Source organism: Gobio gobio, assembly GCF_949357685.1.
Source record: "Gobio gobio genome assembly, chromosome: 14".
Taxonomy (NCBI): Eukaryota; Metazoa; Chordata; class Actinopteri; order Cypriniformes; family Gobionidae; genus Gobio; species Gobio gobio.
Window position 1 is genome coordinate 41,894,761 of NC_137107.1, and position 24,805 is coordinate 41,919,565.

Here is a 24,805-nt window from a genome sequence, read left to right on the forward strand (position 1 = left end):
GTTCTGCATTGTGGTTGTTTCTTGCTGTTTTCAGTTCCTTTTGATATGCCATGAATTTTTAAAGTCTCTTGTGTCTTCATGAGGTAGAGCTTTTGAGGTGTGATGGGAAAGGGAAATCCAATTGCAGTTTGTTTTAACAAAACATCATACTGTACAAGACAAGAAATTAAACAGAACATTGGACATGACTAATCCTGACTTAACTGTTCAAACCTGCGGTGATAAAACATTCATGACTTAACACACTCTCCGATATGTAATTTTTTCATTACGACAACTGAGATAAGAGAGAGAGAGCTGAAGTGAAGGTTTGTTGACCTCAGTCATGATACTTGCATATCTCCTTCTTTCTAGTAAAGCTATAGTGTTTCTCATGTCAGGAGCTCAGCTGCTATAAAGATCCATTTAATCCGTCTATCTTCTGCTGCGGCCTCTTTCACTCCTCATTCACTCTCTCGTGCTGAAGTGGAAAACATGGTCAGCAACACCATCTGTGTGTGCTGAGGATCAGGTGGGCTGTTTGCTGCGATTTAAACGTCTTCTAATCCTCCGGCTGCTCTTCTCAGAGCAAACAAACTGAGAGAGGAAGAGAGCAGGAGGACGAGTGTGAGTAGTGATGTTCGGTTTGGAAATGAATAGTTCCTTCTGATTAGTCAGTTTAACAAATTTGCATATCAAACTCATGAGTGAGCAGACCCAAAGAAAATCGAGCACTTTTTTATATAAACGTTGTTTTCTATTGCAATATACGTATTATAAATGCTATAATATTATAATATTAATGTTTCTAATATATGAACTAGTTTCTGAGAATTTATACAAGGAGAAAGCATGATTGTGTGAACAGTGTAATATTGCTCTTTTACGACAGTTACTTACAGTAACTTCGCTCCCCACGTGCATCAATGATCGCCCATGACCCTGTCGCCGGTTCACCACTGTTCCTTCTTTGGACCACTTTTGATAGATACTGACCACTGCAGACCGGGAACACCCCACAAGAGCTGCAGTTTGGGAGATACTCTGACCCAGTCGTCTGAGTGGGCCTTCACAATTTGGCCCTTGTCAAACTCGCTTCTGTTTTTGCCCCGTCAATGAAAATAGATTCAACTGAAGCCACAGCTGAACGTTGCCTTTCTCTGATCAACACACAGACAGTAGTGGCACTTGGATCTTTAAATGATTCATTGGTTTTGAAGTAATGACTTAATGACTCATTGATAAACACTCTTGTTTTGAACGAATCAGTTGATTGAATGATTCAGGGACTAATAATGACTGTCACTTTTTTATTGAATTGGTTGAGCGAATGATAATGATAAATATTTAGACTAGAAACAAATTACTAAGAAGCGCATTTTTATAATTTTTTTTTTTTTACTATTTTTATGTTTTTGAAAGTAGTCTCATGCTAAAAAATTAGATAATAAATAATTAAAATTAAGATACAATTTATACAAAACGAAATTCACTTTAAAGAAAGTAATTCGCTTTCTACAAAACAAAAAAAATTACTTTCTACCAAAAAAAACCTCTATATTAAAGGGTTAGTTCACCCCAAAATGAAAATTCTGTCATTAATTACTTACCCTCATGTCGTTCGACACCCGTAAGACCTCCGTTCATCTTCGGAACACAAATGAAGATATTTTAGCTGAAATCTGATGGCTCTGAAAGGCCTCCATTGGCATATACTTATATAGTGATGATGATTTCAAAACAAGGCATCATGCAGCTTCGAAGCATTGTGAATCAGCGAGTCGAATCAGCGGTTTGAATCGCCAAATTTCAGCAGTTTGGCGGTTTGACACGCGATCCGAATCATGATTCGACTCACTGATTCATAACGCTTCGAAGCTTCATGATGCCTTGTTTTGAAATCGTCATCACTATGTAAGTCGTTATTTAGGGTTTTTTTGCGCACAAAAGCTATTGTCGCCGATTCATAAAGTTATTTTAGAACCACTGTAGTGAGATGGACTTTGTAACGATGTCTTTAGTACCCTTTAAGGGTCTTGAGAGTGTAAAGTGCCATTGTGCCAATGGAGGACTTTCAGAGACATCAGATTTCAACTAAAATATCTTCATTTCTGTTCCGAAGATGAACGGGGGTCTTACGGGTGTCGAACGACATGAGGGTAAGTAATTAATGACAGAATTTTCATTTTTGGGTGAACTAACCCTTTAACTTTGATAAACAAACTTTGATATTAAATAAAAAAAATAACATTAGGCTATATTAGGCCTATTTAAACAATATGAAGAAAAATATGTTTGACTGGTACTATATTTATACACTCTAAAAATGCTGTATTAAAAATAACCCAAGTTGGGTTGAAAATGGACAAACCCAGCAATTGGGTTGTTTTAACCCAGCAATTGGGTTGTTTTAAGCAAACATTTAACCCAACTGCTGGGTTAAAAACAACCCAAATGCTGGGTTAGTCCATTTTCAACCCAACTTGGGTTATTTTTAATACAGCATTTTTAGAGTGTAGCATATGAGCAGACATTCGTGAATAAAAGCTTTATTGATGTGACACTAGGCTCTTTTACAATAAACACATTATAATCTGTCCAAAACAAGCCAAATAAATCTTGTCTAAACAGTCTTGCGTGTATGACATGGAGCAGGATTCATATTTAAACGGTCTTTTTGCGTTTAATATTCACAGATGCTAACAGAATAAACTTAACAGAATAAAGCCTACCTTACAGTCAGCCCTGAATCCGTTCCTTTAAGAAATGAACAGCTTTTCATTAGGTGAATTATTGCTCAACACTTCTCAAAACGATGTAGCTGAAGTAACGTTACAGCGCTTCACTAGATGTGTTTGTATGAGTGTATGTGTGGGCGTTGATGCGGGGATCGTCAGTATTTGAATCTGAAAGAGTGCGCTCTGTGTGGGCGTGGTCGCATTAGCGGATAATGAAGTGGCTCGCGAAAGACTGACATCACTCTCTTTTCGAACAGATTACATAAACACAGCATATTTGTTTTTCGATTTGGTTTACATTGTTTAAAACCTGACATTTCAACGTTTTTTTTTACATATATCTCATGTTTGTGAGACAAGTATTCACTAAGCTAGAGGTCCTTTTCTGAAGACTATCTGAATGAACGTCTTTGATAGAGAGGCTGCAGATTGCGCATCATGTTTCTTTTCTTTATTTTGCAAAAAGCAAAACATTTTGTTTTTTATTGTGATTGTACACAATTTTTTTTTTAAACTTAATAGATTATAATGATGTATAACACTTGCCTGAACGATAAAAAAACAACAGAGTTACTGATAAGAAAAAAAGCAAGCCGATCACGCCGGCGCGACCGCCGACTCGAGAGGGTTAATGACTCACTCATAAAGGCAGACTTTTGTTTTGATGCTTGAATGAATTAGTGTTTTGAATTGGTTAAATTAATGATTCATTGACCTGCTGGCGTATCGATGTTCAATTGCAGAAAGAGTCTCTGACAATGGAATAGAAACAAGCAAAAGACATCCCAGCGCTGTAGGACTGTCATGTTCCCCAAGGCTACAGTTATCTGATTTAAAAATACAGTAAGAACAGTAAAACTGTGAAATATTATTACATTTCACAGGAGCTGTTTTCTATTTGAATATATTTAAAAATGTGATTTATTCATGTGGTGCAAAGCGGAATTTCAAGCATAATTACTCCAGTCTTCAGTGTCACATGATCCTTTAGAAATCCTTTTAATATGATGATTTGCTGCTCAAGAAAGTTGCTAAATATTTTTGTGGAAACTTAATTTTTTTTTCTGGATTTTTTGATAAACAGAAAGCTCAAAGCATTTTTTGGAAATATAAATATTTTGTTAGATTATAAATGATGTTAGTATTCATTTGTTTAAAAAAAAAAAAACTTTTGTGTAGTTGTAAAGTGTATGTATGTAATTGTATATATTTTAAAGATAAACATTATCAGATAATGACAAGTCAGATTCAGGCTTGAATTGTTGAGCATTATTAGCCTGGTCCTACCAGACTCTCGTACATTTCATTTGTACAGAGAGTCTGGCCAGGGCCGTGCACAGACCTTTTGAGGGGCATGTGCTGAAACTGAAAAAGGGCACCCCCTCTGTTCACCCGCCCCTAAAGGCCTTTGCACACTGAGTCCGAAATTTTCGCATGCGTTTTTTCGTATTCGTGATCCGAAAAATTCGTCACGCACAGAGACCTTGCACACGGAGTCCGATGCGTAATAATGAATGCGTTAAAGAAAAAAACGCAAAACAACACAAAATGCCGTCTTCCACCTGCTTATCAAGGAGCTGCGGATTATCCAGAACGATTCAAAGTTGAATGTCAGTGGCTCCGTTTGATGCTTTGCTAGCGATATTGGAGCCACATATTAAAAAGAAGACCACCAATTACCAATCCTGAACAGCGACTGGCAGTATGTCTAGGATCCGCACGCGCGCACACACACACACGCGCGATTTACAGGGAGTTGGTGTGCTATAATTATAGCTGTGATATTGTAGTATTTTTGATACAATAATATTTGTATATTTAATTGTAGGTATCTGGGGAGCACTGGCGATTCATTCACCAGCATTGCCAGCAGTTTTAGGTTGGGCATCAGCACTGTAGATGGGAAAACGGATGCGAAAAACGCAGAAAATCGAACCTGTTCCGATTTTTTTTTTTGACTGACGAAAGTTTCGGAGGCAGTGTGCAAGCGTGATTGACATAACGTGAGGTCGAATTGATTTTTTGACGTGCGAAATTTTCGCATGCGAATTTCGGACTCAGTGTGTAAAGGCCTTAACACTTTATTATCAAACACACATGACATGCTTTATTTACATTTTTTGAAGATTTTCACTATTTTTATTGGGGGGAAAAAATGCCTTTTTGAATTTCTGTGTGATGGGAAAATGAAGTAGAGCAAGTTCGGCAAAACGCGGATTCGATCCGTGATCAATTTGCGTCAAAACTTCAAGCCATGCGCTTTACCCCTGCACTATCACGGATATCATTGACATGGTGTCTTCTGCAATTCTGACTGACCCAACCAGACCTTCTGTGAAAAAGACGGCCTATTTGCACTTAATGTAACGACAACATTACTGTAACCATCTTTTACTACACATGTGAAAACACATGTGAAAATTAGAGAATATGTGCATATATCAACAACGTAAATGAATTAAACATGCGACCATGATATTATTACATGTTAACAAATTAATTGTATTAGCAATCATAAATCCAAGAACAAATTTCTACGAAATATATTTGACCTAGATGACGAGGATCACTCAGTCACTTTGTGTAAGTTCCAGTAGGAAACAGCGCGGGCGCTCTTGGCGGTCTATGGGCGCACCTTTGCTTATTTATGATTTTTCGGTGGCAAAAACAAATTAAATGTGGTTGTATTACTTATCAATATATTATTAACATTTTACAAAAGTCAAACTCAAATGCACTTACCAAAACTATTGATTTATTGAAGCAGGAACAAAAAACACTACCACCAAAAAAAGGGCACTTCGGAGTGTAAGGGCAAAAAGGGCATGTGAGCCCTACCTGTGCACGTGCCTGAGTCTGGCCACTCTCCATTGACAAGCGTTTACTTCCTTGAAGGCGGGTACTCTGTTGAAGTTTAAAACTATTGGATCTGCCCAGAGCCACTCTGGATCTGCCATAACCAATCGCTAACGTTTGGTTGTGACGCATGTCATCTCAAACTAGTGCACGACATCAACGTCATCGTTCTCAGCCACTCCCTCTGTTTGCTTATTGGACTGGTTAAAATTTGACTGGAGAAAACCAGATTCATTCAGATTCATTTGCATTCTTCGGCTGTTTTTTGCCTTATATCAGAGCTGTGATCAAGACAAACTTCCCCTCGTCTCTCACCTTCTGATGATGCAATTTCTCTATGACACAGGGAACCTTCGTCATCAAGAGATCAGTTTTCATCAAGAGATCTTTGACTCCGTGAGGAGCGATTGTTGTACGACATGACAGGAACAGGAGAAGGAAGAGGAGATGACACCTCGTCTGTGGATGAATAATTAAAAAATAGATTGATCAAAGTGGGGCCAAACGCACCCTTTCATTCTCCTGTCATTAACACCACGTTTGGCTTCTGTAATAATTCATCTTTTTGTTCTCTGGCTGCGTAACATGGACGCTGATATTCTTGCTCCAGGGCTCATCAGGATGTCATATTAGGGTCCTTAAAAGCGGATTGATCCTCCTTGACAACGGCTGAATCTCACCCAGTGAGTTCACATCCCTCCGCTTCATCCCACGTTGTTTCATGCCTTCACAGACTTTGACTTTGAAAGTTCAGAAATGCAGCATCAGGACTAGCACCTCATAATTTCTTTTCCATTCTAGTTTGTGTAGAATTATGTATGAATATGTGATTGCATGTAAAACAGTGAAAGTGTGTTTGTGAGTTGGTTTTATCATTTTAAAAGGGTATGAATTCCCCACAAGGTTGCAAAAACAAACGTGCCTTGTGGGAACAATATGACATTATTCAAAATACAATTCTTTAAGAAAACTATAGGGAAAAAATAGAATGTTAACTGTATTTTTCTTTTTACTTGATAAGGTCCAGATTGTATGTATTTATTATGGATGGATGGATGGATGGATGGATGGATGGATAGATGGATAGATGGATAGATGGATGGATGGATGGATGGATGGATGGATGGATGGATGGATGGATGGATGGATGGATAGATAGATAGATAGATAGATAGATAGATAGATAGATAGATAGATAGATAGATAGATAGATAGATAGATAGATAGATAGATAGATAGATAGATAGATAGATAGATAGATAGAGTGAGGAAAATAAGTATTTGAACACCCTGCTATTTTTTTAAGTTCTCCCACTTAGAAATCATGGAGGGGTCTGAAATTGTCATCGTAGGTGCATGTCCACTGTGAGAGACATAATCTAAAAAATAAAAATCCAGAAATCACAATGTATGATTTTTTAACTATTTATTTGTATGATACAGCTGCAAATAAGTATTTGAAAACCTGAGAAAATCAATGTTAATATTTGGTACAGTAGCCTTTGTTTGCAATTACAGAGGTCAAACGTTTCCTGTAGTTTTTCACCAGGTTTGCACTGCAGGAGGGATTTTGGCCCACTCCTCCACACAGATCTTCTCTAGATCAGTCAGGTTTCTGGCCTGTCGCTGAGAAACACAGAGTTTGAGCTCCCTCCAAAGGGTCTATTGGGTTTAGGTCTGCAGACTGGCTAGGCCACGGCAGAACCTTGATATGTTTCTTACAGAGCCACTCCTTGGTTATCCTGGCTGTGTGCTTCGGGTCATTGTCATGTTGGAAGACCCAGCCTCGACCCATCTTCAATGCTCTAACTGAAGGAAGGAGGTTGTTCCCCAAAATCTCGCAATACATGGCCCCGGTCATCCTCTCCTTAATACAGTGCAGTCGCCCTGTCCCATGTGCAGAAAAACACCCCCAAAGCATGATGCTACCACCCCCATGCTTCACAGTAGGGATGGTGTTCTTGGGATGGTACTCATCATTCTTCTTCCTCCAAACACGTTTGGTGGAATTATGACCAAAAAGTTATATTTTGGTCTCATCAGACCACATGACTTTCTCCCATGACTCCTCTGGATCATCCAAATGGTCATTGGCAAACTTAAGACGGGCCTGGACATGTGCTGGTTTAAGCAGGGGAACCTTCTGTGCCATGCATGATTTCAAACCATGACGTCTTAGTGTATTACCAACAGTAACCTTGGAAACGGTGGTCCCAGCTCTTTTCAGGTCATTGACCAGCTCCTCCCGTGTAGTTCTGGGCTGATTTCTCACCTTTCTTAGGATCATTGAGACCCCACGAGGTGAGATCTTGCATGGAGCCCCAGTCCGAGGGAGATTGACAGTCATGTTTAGCTTCTTCCATTTTCTAATGATTGCTCCAACAGTGGACCTTTTTTTTTTGGACCTTTTCCCTGTAGCCCTTTCCAGCCTTGTGGAGGTGTACAATTTTGTCTCTAGTGTCTTTGGACAGCTCTTTGGTCTGTCTAATTTACAGGTGCATCTAATTTAGGATAATAAATGGAGTGGAGGTGGACATTTTAAACGCAGACTAACAGGTCTTTGAGGGTCAGAATTCTAGCTGATAGACAGGTGTTCAAATACTTATTTGCAGCTGTATCATACAAATAAATAGTTAAAAAATCATACATTGTGATTTCTGGATTTTCTTTTTAAGATTATGTCTCTCACAGTGGACATGCACCTACGATGACAATTTCAGACCCCTCCATGATTTCTAAGTGGGAGAACTTGAAAAATAGCAGGGTGTTCAAATACTTATTTTCCTCACTGTAAATAGATAGATGGGTTTAATGTGGTTTGATTGTCAATGAGTCTCTGAGTCTCCAGAGACAAACATCACACAGAGACTCTGATGAATTTACACATCAGACACGTCTCTCCTCCTGCATATCTCTCTCTCTCTCTCTCTCTCTCTCTCTCTCTCTCTCTCTCTCTCTCTCTCTCTCTCTCTCTTTCACACTTCATCAGTCCATGGCCTGTGATAGAGAAATGTTCTCTGGCTTCTCTTAATGTGAAGCACATTCCTTCAATTCACTTCCACAGATACTCCTGCACGTAATATCGTCAAAGGTGCACTTTCTATTTCAAAGCTTTCCTCTCTCTCTCTCTCTCTCTCTCTCTCTCTCTCTCTCTCTCTCTCTCTCTCTCTCTCTCTCTCTCGCTTTCTTTCTGTGAGAGTGATCGCGCCCCGGTGTCCTCGCAGCATGTGTGCATTCATTTCAAACACTCCTAAAGGCCTTGTTTTCTGTTACAGCTTTATTCTTTCATTCATACTGTACATAAATTATAGCAACCTTTATTTCTGTAGCTATCCTTCATGGTGTCCTCTTTGCTTAGATCAGTAGCCTAATTCTCAAGAAAAATTTTATTCAACAAGAGCTATACAAGACTATTTTCAGAAATAAATACTGGCATACTGCTCTTATATACTGCATACTGTCTATTATGTTTATTGAATGTAGTATGTGAAACTGTATGCAACACTAAACATTTCAACCAGTAGGCCTATATTCTGTTATCCCCACATGACCTCATTACTTTGCATGTTTACAGTAATTCCGATATGGATACATGTTTTTGTATTTTAATCCAGTTTTTTTCAAAATGCCTTGAATGGCTATTGTAAACGTCGTCATGTAATATGTTATTATGTCTTTCCACGGTTGAAACATTGTTTTGACGGTTTTGATCCAGTTTTGTATAAGATGCCTTAACTTTTAGCAAAATAAGTGTAATATATTTTTCCCCCTGACTAACGAGCAATGGACATTGAATGACTTTCCTGAGGTAAATGTGACGTCACGTGACAGGTCTTTCACAAGTTGTTTTATTTACGCATTTCCATGGTGGAGAAACACGTTTTGGCGATTACTCTAGAGATCGACACATTTCCGTGAGTTTTGCTGTCTCTTTAAACATAATTTCTGATGTTTATTAATAGTTATTTGCCTATTTCGTGCTAAAAATAATTGTTGTAAAGAGGAATCAGTTCTCTAGCGTTCTGAGCTCCAGTTTAAACTGAGGTGGCTGTATTGAGTCTTAAAAGTGGCAGTTTGAAAGCTGAGAAATTGTTGTATAAAAATAACATAAAATACTAAATTCAAAATGAGTTATAATCGCGTTTCTCCACAAACTGCTCATTGCGACTTCCAACTCAGAATGAAAGAGTGCATCGCACTCAGACTGGCACATAGCATGGCTACTAAAATAAACTACAAATCATACTTACTGCTAGGCTATTTTGAATATATTTAAACTACTATAAATACAAGTATTATGGCAGCAGACCATTCTGAAACAAGCCTAAACAGAGTTTGTTGAGGAAAAAAAATGATTTAGCATCTGGTTCTTATTAGAGAAGGATTTGGTGTACGTGTACATTGTTCCTATCAAATAAGCTCAAACTAAAAACATTTTTCTCACAATTTACAAATAGTTGGAAACATTTGGGATATTGCAAGTACTCAACTGAACAAAATAAATAACACTGGCCTAGTGGTTTTTGGATATTTTACTGACATTTTTTTACATAGTGCATACATAGAGATTGAACTTAACTACAGTGCCTTGTGGTGGGGTAAGTTAAAACGCAGGCTTAATTAAAAAATAGCTAGCTTACCAATTCAGGTTCATATTTAGCTAAATGATTTGCATGTTGTTGTTTTTTTACATTGCTAAATCCCCAATATGGATGATAAATATTTTAGACCTGGACAAATTTGCTTTGATGCAACAGCCATTACATCTGTTATGCAAAATGTTTACTTTGACAAGCCAAAACCAGTTTTTAAATAGGTGCCTTCCGCTCCTCCCATGTGCTTCTCCTTTTCACAGTCTGGCAGAAATTATGGGTGGTTCCAAAATATATGGTCACATGACAATAAAAGTGTGCAGTTGCCAAGATAAAGGGGGTGTGTCAACTTACCCACTGGCTCATCTTACCCCACTCTCCCCCTATACTGTAATTGTACAAGGTATTATGGCAGCAGACCGTTCTGAACATGCCCACTGATTTGGGAATAGAATAATTATTTTTGGAAATAGGTTGCATAAATGAGGAATTAAGCAGCCTTTGCGGTTCTGTGCTGGTGGTGTTGTTGCTGATGTAATTTGAATGGTCGGTGTAGCTAGTTTATTTCTCACTGGTTCACTTTGGATGTCAGTTGTTTGATATTTCAGAAGGGAATTACGCAAACCACAAAACTTCACTTGAATACATTTGGCAAGAGTAGGAATTTTAGGCCCGACAAAAACACCTTGTGCACTTTCATCAGAGGTAATACTGGATAAACGAGATCTGTCAACCAGAGGCTTAAGATTAAGTTGACTTCTTTACTGGATCAGTAACAGCGAGCAGTGTGATTCTGGTCCTCCACAGCTGAGACGGGCTGACGTGCTGGATATGTTAATGTTATCTGCTCCGGCGCTCCGTCCTGCAGTCGGGGCTGTTTGAGATGGATCTAGGCCAGTGACACGGGGCTCTTGAGAAAAAGACTCCAGTCACTGAGCTCTGGGTTATTACAGCTGTCTCTGTGCACTTTACTACCTTCTGTTGTAGAGAAAGAACTTGACTTGATTTATAATTAATATTGGGCAAATAGGAAAAAACTCTAATTATGTTTCAGACGGATCATATATCTTCATACTTGCTAGCTGTAAGTACTTTAGTTGGCCAAGCTGTACTGTGTACGTCACATCGTGCTCACTATCAGTCAAAAGAAGCCCTTTAGCGACACCTGTGGCCTTTAAGTGAACTGCAGCCAGCAACTTATTGCTGGTGCTTGCACTCTTGCACCAAGCCTGCCGCACTTGTGTTGAACACTGAAGCCAAAGTGTCTCGATCGCCCCCAGGTGGTTGGTCCCAGTATAGATCATAACCCCCGCCCCTCCATGTATTTGAATGGATGCGAGACAAACTAAACAATCAAATTTAGGCCTGTCGCGATTGGTCGATACAATCAACTGCGTCGACGCTGATGATTAGTCGACATCAATATTTTTAATCGACTGGGTAAGTTGGGTACGATATGAAATTTTATTAGTACCGGTACTTTAAAAATGACAGCACTCTAAGGGCCCGATCACACAGAACACGCTTTTGTAGCGAGAGGCACCTTTTTTTAATAGATTTCGGTTGGCAGAGAGCGTTATGCGCGCTGCTTATGCACCCCGGCCGCCTCGCGTTTTAGAAGGAGCACTCTGAGCGCATGAAGTTGAAAAAAAATCAACTCTGAGCGAAAAAGCGGCCGACATCATTGCAGTTTTTTTTCTATTGTCCAATCGAATGAATGGAGAGGCGGGCCTTCCAATATGGTGACCGTTACCTTGATGAGACTGACAGGACAGCTGATTCGGGGGTTTCCTAGCAACATAAAAAAAACCGCAGTGCGGTGCGCCTCGCATTTCGAACCTGAAAAATGCGTTGTGTCTGATTGGGGCCTAATAAGAGCAGTATTTCTTAATTTGCATCGATGTGTGACAGCAGGAGTGAGGACGTGTGTGTGAGCTGTGCTTCCACCCTTCACTAAACAATGGAAGCAGAACAGACAAATATATACAGGCAGCTCAGGAAAAAGAAAGCAACAGAAACGCTTGCATTAGAAAATAAAGTGCTCGCGTTGCCGGACTCTGACCTGAAGCGCGCGCAGCCTTTCACTCAGGCAGATCGCGACGTCCGTTTCGCGGATTATTGGGTTTGAATGGTCAAACATATGTAAAAACGCACGTCCTGGCGAGTATTCAGGTAAACACAGTCGGATATGTCTTTAGTGAACTACAGAGTTGAGTGAGAAATCGGATGTTACAATGAATTTGGTCCGTGCAGCTCTTAAAGGGCCAGAACGCATATTCTGTGGGATGTAATGTTAATCAAACAACAAAAGACAATAGAAAATCACCCCTAGCTTGACTGAATAACTTTAATATATTTATTAAGAATCAGTGTATAGTTAATTTACAGAGTGACTATGCATTTTTGTTTTTACATTTGATTATTTAATTTCTTTATTGAATGCGACTGTTAATTAGAGCTACTGTAGCTGGAAATGAAGTTCTGTTTTTGTCATTGTTTGTAATTTACATTTTGGCTTATTTAAAAAAAAAAAAAAAAAAAGATAAAATAAAATAAAATATCTATATTGTAATTATAAAATTACATTTAAAAAATATGAAATTACTCGTATCATGAAGTAAGATTTCGTCATCCCAACCTGTTCAGAATAGTAGTTAGTGTTAACATGATTGATAATAATGTGATTGTTGCAAACATCTCTGTAAGGATGTTCACACTGTCATGTATAGTTATTGTTATTATATTATTATTAGGGCTGTCAAAAGATTAATCGCGATTAATCGCATCCAAAATAAAAGTTTGTGTTTACATAATATATGTGTGTGTACTCTGTTAATTATTATTTATATATAAATACACACACATTCATGTATATATTTAAGAAATATTTGCATGTATAGACTGTATATACATTTATATAATCTATAATCTGTATAAATATTAATGTTTTATATATACAAATATTTTTTTCTTAAATATATACATGCTTGTGTGTGTATTTATATATAAATTATAATTAACAGAGTACACACACATATATTATGTAAACACAAACTTTTATTTTGGATGCGATTAATCGCGATTAATCTTTTGACAGCCCTAATTATTATTTTTAAATAAAGAGGGGAGAAGGGTCAAAAAGCAGGGCAGGAACATGCTGGCCAAGTGAGTTTTTAGGGTTTTAAAAATAAAACAATTGATAAAAAAAAGATTAGTAAGTTCTGTCATATTATTCAATTACTTTGACTGTTTTTTGCCATGGTATCGGTATCGAGGTATTTTAGTCTGGTATCGTATCAAAGTCATAATTTTGGTATTGTAACAACACTGTTCTATATAAAAGGTATTTGCTGATATTCTCTTCTTTTTTGTTAAGTTGGTTTACAAATTTGTACCTTTTTACATTTTTACTCTTTTAGTATTACATTTTGTCAAGGGCTTGTTTACATTTATACATTTTTATAGTACACTACTGAATGCCAAAGTTTCAAGTTAAATTAAATGTTTTTAAGTAAAATTGTGATAAAGTCTTTAGTGGCAGCCCTAATCAAATTACAAAAAAACAAAAATCCTAAAGATGGCTTCTATCATTTTATGCAGTTTTTATCACGATGATTTCATTTCAAGTGTTTGTTTTTTTAAATAAGTTTGGTTTTAGTTAGTTGATGCTATAAAAACGAGGGGTGTGACGTTATGAAGTTGTCACTGAGGCACCAACGGACATTTTTCGGGAGGAGATTGGAGCTTTAGCTTTACATTTTCTTTACATTTCCATAACTGTTTATTACACCAACATAATGAATTGTTCTGCATCTGTGAGTGTGCGGGCGGGGTTTTGATATTGTGGCTCTACTTCCTGCTCTCTACTGCGCAGACTCTGTCCTAAATCTGCGCAAGGAGTCAGCGCCATATTCGGACGTTGGTGACTTCACTTTTCTTCAGTGGAAGGTAGGACATGTTTTTTTACGGTCTATGTCTTGCACACATAGGCCCTGATCAGATAGAATGCATTTTTTACGGTGAGAGGGGCCTTTTTTAATAGTTTTCTATTGGCAGTGAGTGTTTTGAGCTGTTTATGCTGTTGGAGCGCTCTGAGCACATGTAATATCGTCTATTGGCGCAACCCTAGATCACAGAGCTTTATTTATTTATAATCCAAAAGCCTATGGACAAATCCTTTTGGGTCTTTGTCGAAGAAACCATGTGATGTGAACTGCGGCTGGCCTACAAAAGTGAAAACCATCAAATGAAAAATCATTTCATTTGATGGTTGTCAACAACAGTTGGTGTTCACATCACAGGCCTGTGTCTTAAAGAGCACCTATCATGGAATTTTGAAATTTACCTTTCATGTAGTGTGTAACATAGATCTAAGTGAACAAAAACATCCTGTGATAGCTTGAAATATGACAGTGCACCGTATATATAGTTATTTTCTTTCAAAAGTAAGAGTCGACTCGGAGTCATTTTTAAGAATCGTTAGAAGACCGAAGCTTTTTCTCTGACTAGATGACGTCAACTTGTCAAGTTATTTGAATACGATACGCCCACTTATTGCGCTCCAAGACGCCAGTGAAAACTAGAAAACATCATGGCCACGAGACGCTGTGTTCTGAAGTGCGACTCAAAAGCAAACTTTTTTCATCTGCCCAAGGATGAGCATTTGAAGACTAAGTGGCTTGAAGACAAACCATACATCGTCGCGATTGAGTGTTTATTATTAGTCGTCAAATGTATGTTTCGCGATCTCAGGAAGCTTTTATTATGGACTTTTATTATGGCACATGGTATCTTCTTCGTCTGTCTGTACCATATATGGATTACATGTGCACAGAGCGCCCTTCGGCTGCCAGTATGAATTGAAAACAACACATTAGAGACTCAATCGCTCATGATTAGGCTATTTCTGCCCATTTTGAGGAAGTATTGAATAAAAAATACTCCTCTGTTTAGAAATTTGACACAGACATATGAGAATCTATCAATATGTCTCCTCATCTGCACACTTTTGAACTAAAAGCCCGGAGGGATGTTGATTTGTCGCGAGTCTTCGTGAGGAGTTTTTTTATGAATGAGATCAGCTGAGGCTCATATTACAATCAAACAGTACCGACGCGGTTTTCATATTCATAACTCCTGACACATATTAACAAATTACTGTCATTATAAGACTTTGATGGGCGTTCCGTTTCCGAGAATATCTGCACAGACTATACCAATCACAACTGACTGGGTCATCGGACCAATCACCGCAGATTAGCGTCACGTAAAGGCAGGGTTTTGAAAAGTGAATCACTAAAGGAATCATTTGAGAATCGCTGTCAAAACAGGTAAAAATAAATGCATATTATAAGAAAACTAAAGTCTTTTTTGTCATTGCATGCATGCAAAACTGTTGTTGGGGACTTCTAAAACAATATTTGGAACATTTTAAATGCCATGATAGGTGCTCTTTAAAATAGGGTTGTAAAATGTTTTGCGCATTTCTGAAAAGTATTTAAAAATAGATGTAGATCTACTACGTTCAATGATCTGGTTGTCAAAAATCACATTCTCTCATTTTTACATAATTGGATTGTTCTTTTATACGTTACAGTGGTCCAAAACTTTATTTCTTATTTTACATTATAATACATGCAATTTTCAGTTTGCAAGAATATTGACGTTTTGTTCATGTCAAAATACTTACCAGGATGATGTTACACAATGATCATTCCAGCTGGATGTATGCCACTTTTTGTTTAAATGTCTTATCTCAAATGTGAAGAAAAGCTTTTTCAAACGTGTATAACCACTAAGTGTCATTTCACAGGTCCATGCATCTCTACATAATATATCACACTGATAACAGTTATCAGATATAAAGATATATATCTGATATCAGATATCGAGAACACTACTGGTATCAATTAACATTTATTATTTTTAAATAATACAATAAATATACTACAAAGGAACAAGGGCTTTGGTAGAGAGTTACAACACACATCGCTCTCTCTCCATTTCACAATGAAGGACAGGCCTGTTTTCATCTGAGCACTGAGTGAGGATGTATCATACGACCGATAAAAGAAATTGTGGCTGTGGGGACGAAACATCAAGAGAAAGCTTAACAATTTCATGCATACAGGAAAGTTTTAATGCTTCAAAAGACATACAAGGGTGGGTGGACACAGTAAACTTGAATTTATTGACACAAAACCAATACCTCTTCTAACTGCTCGTACACAGGTTTGACACGACCGCAAAAACAAACAAACAAATAAACAAACATTACAAAAACAAAACAGAATAAACTTTATTGGCAGCATTACCGCTGGTTTTGAAATATACAGAAGAATTGGTTGAAATTCGTTTCGTACTGATAAAATTGTGTCAAAACTGCATATTCCATGTTGAATCCTCTTAAAAGAAACAGTTCAAGTCATATTCAATCAAAAAAATGGAGAGCAAGACTTTGCAGTAGTGGTCAAAAGCAGAACAAAAGGGCGCAGGGAAATGTTTAGTGGCAACAGATGAATAACAAGATGGCTCTGGTCATTGACAACAAATCCAGGAATATACGCTAGCGAATGTACAACACACTTGAATAACCACACAAGACAATCTGATCCTTGGTCTTCAAGTCTCTTAAATTAAGAGAAATCTCTTTGGAAGGAAAGCTGAGTTAACTATTCATTCCTCGAAGCGTTTTGCTTCAAATATTCACAGAACCCTCCAAAAAAGATTTACTCAAAAGGTCCCAAACTAATTCTCCGGAGTGCTTTCAAATGCTAAAGCTTTTAGTACGTGAAAAGGCGTTTCATTGCGACGGCTTGTTTTCGACACTTTGCTTTACACGGGCCATGTTACACAACAGCATTAACAGTAATTGTGCTCCATTTAACCATTTCGATAAAGTACTTATGTAAATAGACTGTGATATGAACAATGTAATGCAAAGTGTGAGGCAAAGCCTTTGGAAGACCGTAAATGACCTCCATGTGTAACAATCTGGGCAGTGAGGAATGATAAGAGAAGAATAAATGAATATGATTTTACGGCATGCATAAAAGTACTTCGCCACCTCGGGACTTTGACAGGGGACGTGGAACCACTTGGGCATCACCGCAGAGCCGCTTTCAGTTACAACAAACAGTTACAGGAAAAAAAAAGGTATATATTGGTAGCACCACAGACAGAAGGAAATAGCACCTAGTTTACTGATATTGTGTTTCCTCAGTGTGACGGTGTGCTCTTCTGATACAGGGAAGCACAGATTCATGAACATCAGATCAAAGATTCCCCTCATGCACACGGGACGCGATCTCTCAGTCCCACGGAAGCCAGTTCAACATGACAGGTAGCAAATTAATGCTCACATTACGGCTGTTTCTTTACTTTATTATTTCATTTTGTTGTTTAAATTACAAAAAAAGACGTTCACATCTGCAATAAGACATTTCGGTGCAGTTGCTTTTTTGTCGTACTTTAATCATTTCCTTTATTTTCTTTACTTCAGATTCGCTGGAAATTTCCTCAGGCTCTTTATTTCGGAGGGTTCGATTATTGTGATTTAAAAAAAACAAAAAAAAAAGTCCAATAACCAGCAGCTCTGTCCTTATCGCTCAATGGGTTCACATGCATGTTTTGAAGCCAGAACCAAAAAAACACTTCACCAGAAAAAAAAAAAAATATACAGAAAGTACTTACAAACATAGAAAAAAATATTTATATATATTTATATATATAATCACCATTCCAGGGAATGGAAAACAAGTATGCACAAAAAAGTGGAAAGAGGAACAACATAAAACCCAAGCAAACAAACCAACCGAAAAGATTTCTCGTATGGAAATGCCGAACCGGACGTGCGCAGCGCTACGTGTCCATGAACAGGCGGGAAATGAAAAGATGGATCTAATCTGTCTATACAGCCTGTGGGAGGGGCAAAGAGTCAGATGAGCGTAAAGTGGGCGGGGCTGGGAGAGACATGAGCGATGACCTCATCCGGTTTCAAAACTTGCATGTGATGCAGAGGGTACACTGAGGTTAAAAAGGTTGCTCTGTTATAAGAACCCATTGTTTAGACATCCGTTCTTTCTTCAAATTTCTTTTATCCTTACTTTGGTATCTTGTTTGGAAACACAAAACTTTACAAATAAGTCATCCTATTTCTTTCTTGTGTTTTGTTTTTCGGAGAAAATGAATATGTTTTGTTCGCGTGTGCTCGCTGAGCAGTCTTAGCCGATGAAGCAGGCCGGTCCGACCTCAAAGCCGAACTTCTGCGTTGCTCCGCCGAAATCGTTAAACATAATGTCAACAAACGGTACCTGCTCCACTTTCGGTGTGTTGATCTCAAGAATAGTCTTTTCATAGCCCTTTTTCAACTGCGGGAGGAAAGAGAGGGAGCATTAAGAACATCGCTTATACGAGATTTCGGTTTAAACTGGCTAAAAAGAAATATCTCTGGCTCTTACCGCGCAGCCGTCGATGGCGGCTCTGATGTATGGGTTGTTATCGTAAGACATCTCCTCATCGTTGGAGCCCAGGAAGCGGATGGCTTTATCGTAATTGTCCGGATCCTGGTCGTGCCAAGCCACCGACTGGTAACAGTTGTAGGTCAGGTTCTGTCGAGCCGTGGCACTGAGTAAACGCAGGAATGTCATCTGCACCACTCCGATCGGATTGCCCTCCGCATCCACGTACGAGAGCTGCACAGAGAAGCGGACAGCAATGCGGTCTAGATAACGGCTGGACAGAGGTTCTGCTGAAAACTACACATCACACCCCTCCGGTCCAATGGCACTTTATGGTCACTGACTTACCAGGGTTGGGCAACGTTACAATATTGAGTTACTCCCTAAAAAAGTAACTAACTCACCTGGGCTGGTCGTGTGTATTTGTTTTTCAATAACAAAAAGTTGTATTTTTGGCAAATGCAAAGGTCTCCAAATTCGGTCCTGGAGGGCCACTGTCCTGCAGAGTTTAGCTCCAACCCCAAATAAACACACCTGAACCAGCTAATGAGTGGCTGAATCTGAAATCGCCCCCTAAACCCTCATTCACTATTCCCTACGTTAGTCCACTAATACAGTTCACTTGAAGGAGTGAATGAAAACGAGTGCGTAAAGTCGGACAGCCGTTGTGTGTACATCGGCTGTACACTTGTTATTGCGTTGCAATGTGGGATTGAATGAGTGCACTCAATAACGTCCACTATGGTTTCGGACACCACTACATATTTAATTGTTTAACTGGGGTTGGAGCTAAACTCTGCTGGACAGTGGCCCTCCAGGACCGAATTTGGAGACCCCTGCTCTAGAACTACAATAAGCGTCATGTTTACACTGCGCACACACCGCGCCGCTGCACCTTTATTCCTGATTTCACTCAACATGAGGACAGGAGAGCTGTCAGTAAAGAAATGGGTAAACAACTTGTTTTCGATATTTTGTTGTAGGTTTAAAAAGTAATCCAATTACATAACATACTTTTAATACGTTACCCACAACACTGCTTACTACCGTTTAAGATTTGGGTTTAAAAGTCTACAATGGGGAAATCCCAAATTACCAAATCATAAGAAAATAAGATATATATTCTCTAAAAAACAAGAATTAACATCTGGTTTAAAATATTTTGTAAATACTTTTACTGAAAAACAAGACAACGAATTAGTGAAATTATTGCCAAGCTATCATTTTTTTCAGGAAGAACAACATTTATTTGAAATAGAAATCTTTGCGACATTATAAATGTCTTTACTGTCACTTTGGGTCAATTGAATGCATCCTTGCTAAATAACTGCCTCATATGTTTATCTGTGGTTAAAACGTTTAACTTTGATCCTCAGTCAGGTAAGAGCACACAACGCTTTTCCCAGAACAGATCTCCCTGCATGTATTAAACACCAAAATACATTTAAACATTCAAACATGGCTGATAAACACCACAGACTCCACAGAATTTCACTAATATATTCAAATGAGTTGTACTGGTTTATATGCAAATTCTCTCCTTGTGGTGTGATGCAACATTTGCATTACGGAAAATATGCAAATGTTTTGTTTTCATTCTTGAATATACCAACCCATGTTTAGAAGAAAACTCCATCTCCTCTGATCCACAAACACACACATATGTGACTTGACTGAGAGAGCGAGCGCATGCTCCATGCACACACACACACACACACACACACACACACACAATATACTTACGATTAGGAGCTCCGTCACACACTCATATGCATTGACCTTCCATGCATGCATGCAACCCAGGAGAACACCTGCCCATGACCACATTACCTCACGATCACAGCTGCATGTCAAGAGAGGCTGAACCCAGAAGCTCAGTGAAGTGACTGAGATCCACCACAGACTCAAAGGCTCTGTTCCAAACGCTAGTGAACAGCTTACTATCTAGTATCTGCCTTCTAAGGCAGCAGCTTATGTGAAATAGTGACGGATTTGAAATGCTCCTCCTCGGCAGCAATTAAAAGGGCTGCGTCCGAAATCGCAAACTCTCTTGAGTAGGTACTTGTTTTTGTTTTTTAGTAATTACTTCACGACCGCTAAAAAAGTATGTTCTATGAATGTAATCTTGAAGTACTACATTCGCCATGTTGTCATTGTCATGTGACCTACCAGCATCCGTTGCGTCGCTTCACTGCCATTCACAAATCCTCTCCTGTGGCCTCATGGGATAGTGAAGTGCAGACTTGTCGGAAGTAGAAGGTCAACCGCGTACTTTTTGCCTACTCCTTTATGAGTAATGTGAATTCGGACATACTTGTCTCAAAACAGGTTAGCGATTTTGGATGCAGCCAAGGACTTCTGGGATACTGTTTTTTTCACCATAAATTAGGGTTACTCATATTTTTTGCCTCTGAATTTGTTTTATTTTGTGGTCAAGTATTGTTTTTAAATGCAACATATATTTTCACAATTACATTTTTCATTGTGTTGTTAAATCTTAAAATTACATTTACTATCTTAACTAATGTTTACAGTAGATTTCAATAAAGTTGTATGTTAGCATGTCGCTAAGCTAATGATATGATACTGCATTAGGCTAAATAGTAGGACTGCATGATTTGGGGATAAAATGTAATTGCGATTTTACTGATTAAAAATTGCAATTTCGATTTAAAATGTGATTTTAAAAAATAAATAATGTGCTGCTGTGCTCATTTCTAGGGCTAAACAATTTGGCCAAAATGTTGTGATTATATAGCAATAAAAAATGTAATGTGATTAATCATCACTTAATCACGCTGCCCTACTAAATAGTGTTTTTAAGACAACTATTTTCTATGAAAACTTAAATATTTATAGTCAACATTTTCCTGCTTTTCACTGGGCTCTGTAACAAGGTATCTTATATGGAAGAGGTTTGATCTTTGCGTGTCCATAATGCCAAAAATCTTACTTGCATTTGAAACAGATGTATAATCACGTCTTAACGGACTCAGTCACTTCAAGGTGATTTTCTCAAACTTACTGGAACAGAAGACCGGTTGGATTCCATCAGTCAGACCCTTCACACCCAAATCTAGGGTAAGTTTAACATTTTTTTGGTCAACAGACTGACTGACGTCTCCGCCCACAGCCCTCAGATTACCCATAAGTCTAAGCAAACACTTTTTGCCACTGTTCTGATGATGACCATGCTCGGCCATGAAGGGATCCGAGAAGCATGCAGAAGCACGGGCCTTCAAGAGACCGGTCGCCCAGAATCCGTGGACCCTCGGCACCGGGCCCCTTCTCTCATGCACTCCTACTTACCATGGACCCTCTCTTGTAGCGACTATACCATGTGCCTGGACTGTCTTTGGGCCAGCGAGCCATTTTGCTCTGTAAAATAGGAGACTATTTCAGGAGGACAAAAAAAGAGGAGTCACTCTTACCAGTTTACCACGTTTGAATTCACTGAACCACGACCCTGGATTCTCCTTCACCCAAGAGGTGAGTCTGGCCTGAGAGAGAGAGAGTTAGCTGGAGTCAATACTGAAGAGAATGAGAGAGTAGAAGAGACAGCCAATGGGAATCTGGTTTTCAGTGTAGTTGAAGGCGGGGGCTTTCACATGTTCTTGTGTCCAGTTTGCACATGTGGATGAATGTCTTTGGCCATTGTGTTGTAAATTAACACATTATTCCAACAGCTAATCTAATATATAGTGATGAGCAAACAAAAAATATTCACTAATGAATTATCATATCCATTGTTAAGGGGGTCCAACCATTTATATGGAGCACTTGCTTTTTTACAGTGAACAAAAAACGACCTAAAAAAAAATTGGCCCAAAAATGCTGCATCCAGTGTGAAGAGGTCCATCAGAATGCAAGGGTTGAATTAAAAGCTTGCCAAGGCAAATATTTGTGCTTGGGGAGAACAGGCCTGAGGAGGTTATCGTTTGTCTGCTGGAGTGAAGGGTGAACCTGAAGAAGCACTGAAGTTAGTTCTGTTTGTTTGTGGGAGTCACCTTCACACCCCACTGAGTGATTCTCCATCAGTGATGCTTCTGAGACTCATTAAGGAAAATAACCCGTCACACTTGTGTGCAGAATCTAATACAGGATAAATCATAGAGTTGAGTTGTGCGTAGAGACCTCATTCAGTTTTATGAGAACAAAAAATACAGTCTGTGAAAGACAAAGTACAGGCCGTTCAATGTCATTCTGATGTGCAGGGTACATCTTCCCATAGATTTCCAGTGGACAAAAAACCTCCAGCATATCCGGCGAAAATCAGATGTGACCTTAAGACAGTGTGACATATTGAACAGACTGTACGTCTATTCCTCTCAGCATGATAAGCTGAACAATTTCTCTCTGGAGGTTTTTCACGAATCCATGGACTATACTTGACATGTGAGTTGAATTTAGTGTGTTCATCTTAATTTTGAAGTGTGATACTTTTAAAGGTGTTGTTGTGCATGGTGATTCTGATATCAAAACTGTTTCAGCCTAGATCAGGACTTCAGAGAAGTCGTCCCAAAGTGTTTTGCTTTGTGGCTGTCTTACCCCTTCGCTCTTTTTATCGGGGTAGATGCAGCTCTCGCCACCTGCTGTGAAGTTACAGTACACTTTGAAAGAGTCTCTGGAGCAGCCCTGGTTCGGATCAATCCAGTATTCACCTGAAAAGAGAGAAAGAAGGGCGATCCATCATAAGCTTAATGTACTGTTGATCATTAAAAACCGGGACCAAAGTACGCATATCACCAGCAAAACTGCTCAAGTTGGGTACTCGACAAAGGGTTATATATCAGTACAGGATTACATGATATGCCCATTAATTAATAGTAATTAACTGCAAATGTCAATATGCAATTAAAGCCCCCAAGTATAGTATATATATATATATATATGTTGTTTTTACTGATGCTTTGTGTAAAACAGTCATTAACACATCTTGAAATTCAAAACTGTGTGTGTGTGTGTGTGTGTGTGTGTGTGTGTGTGTGTGTGTGTGTGTGTGTGTGTGTGTGTGTGTGTGTGTGTGTGTGAGAGAGAGAGAGAGAGAGAGAAATACCATCTGGGAAATCTGGGTGGCACAGCTGTAGGTCTTTGCAGGTGCGGGCGGGGTTACTCTGTGTGCCCAGCGGGTGTTTCATCTGTTCAATCTCCAGTTTGAGAGAGTTCAGAGAGCCGAATATCTCCTCCATGCCGTCCTCATAGTCTTTGTAGTTGGCATCTGCAGCATCGTCCATCATCTGGCTGGCATCAATGTTCCTCTTTGCCCGTTTCGGGCTGGACATTATGGGCAGAGGGTGGATGACATCACCAGGTGGACCCTAGACGGGAAGACAACCGTTAATATTCACATGATGACATGCCTTAAACTTAAAGCATTAGAAAAATATTAAAGAGTATGGGTTTAAAATTCGGAATGTTATGCAGTTGAAAAAGTGTTTTGAGTGATGGCTAGGATCTTGTTTTAGGTGGTTACTAGGGTGTTCTTGGACATTTTGGGTAGTTCTTCACACCTAACAGTCTTCAGTCCTAGCACACCCAGCAGTGTTTCAGCTGTATATGTCCGTGAAATTTCACGGATTCCTGTATACGTCCGCATACGTGAGGTTTCCGGGTTTTTCTGGAAATATACTGTTCCGTGTTACTCTGATCCGCTTTTTCCCAAATACATCCGGTAAACATCAAATTACACATGAGTATACCATGCCCGGATATTGCCGGATTTCAGTGTTTTCATGCAGTGTAGGGTTTTGCAATGTGGTTGCATTTGGAAAATGTGAGTGGTGTTTTTATCCATATAATATTCACCATCTCAATGTTTGGGTGGTTACTAGGGTGTTGTTAGGCATTTTCTGAAGTGTTCTAAGTAGTTGCTAGGTTGATAATGTATTGCTAGGACATTTTGGGTTCCTAGAGATTTGCCAGGTTGTGTACAATGTGTTACGACAATGTTTGGATGGTTAGTACTAGTGTGTTGTTAAGCAGTTGCTAAGGTGTTCCGTGTGATTATTAAGAACTTCTGTTTTTTGCAATGTGGTTGCTAGGCCACTATTAAATTGTTGGAAAATGTCAGTGTTGCTTGCTCATGCAAAATTCACAACGTTTGGGTGGTTACTAGTGTGTTGTTAGGCAGTTTGCTAAGTTGTTCTGAGTAGCTTCTAGGATGCTCTAAGTGGTTTTCAGT

The 24,805-nt window shown here is 38.8% G+C and overlaps 1 protein-coding gene and 1 long non-coding RNA gene across 3 annotated transcripts in view; one reads left to right on the plus strand and one right to left on the minus strand.

Moving 5' to 3' along the window:
- LOC307137492 overlaps positions 1-17,826 on the plus strand; it is an 84,519-nt gene extending 66,693 nt beyond the window's left edge. The window contains exon 3 of the long non-coding RNA XR_013817916.1: positions 14,040-17,826. This is a non-coding gene — a long non-coding RNA (uncharacterized lncRNA). The remainder of the gene's footprint in view (positions 1-14,039) is intronic.
- Positions 17,827-18,245: 419 nt separating this feature from the next.
- Positions 18,246-24,805, minus strand: part of col5a1 (procollagen, type V, alpha 1) — a 110,961-nt gene continuing 104,401 nt past the window's right edge. Inside the window, exons 62-66 of one of the 2 annotated variants that reach the window (XM_079835157.1) lie at positions 23,681-23,942; positions 23,173-23,285; positions 21,934-22,002; positions 18,625-18,858; positions 18,246-18,534 (exon numbers count right to left, since the gene is read on the minus strand). In XM_079835157.1, the coding sequence (XP_079691283.1) occupies positions 18,388-18,534; positions 18,625-18,858; positions 21,934-22,002; positions 23,173-23,285; positions 23,681-23,942 (825 nt within the window). In that variant the 3' untranslated portion in view covers positions 18,246-18,387. Of the gene's footprint in view, positions 18,535-18,624; positions 18,859-21,933; positions 22,003-22,055; positions 22,125-23,172; positions 23,286-23,680; positions 23,943-24,805 lie in introns of both variants that reach the window. The other variant, XM_079835156.1, reaches the window with a different exon arrangement.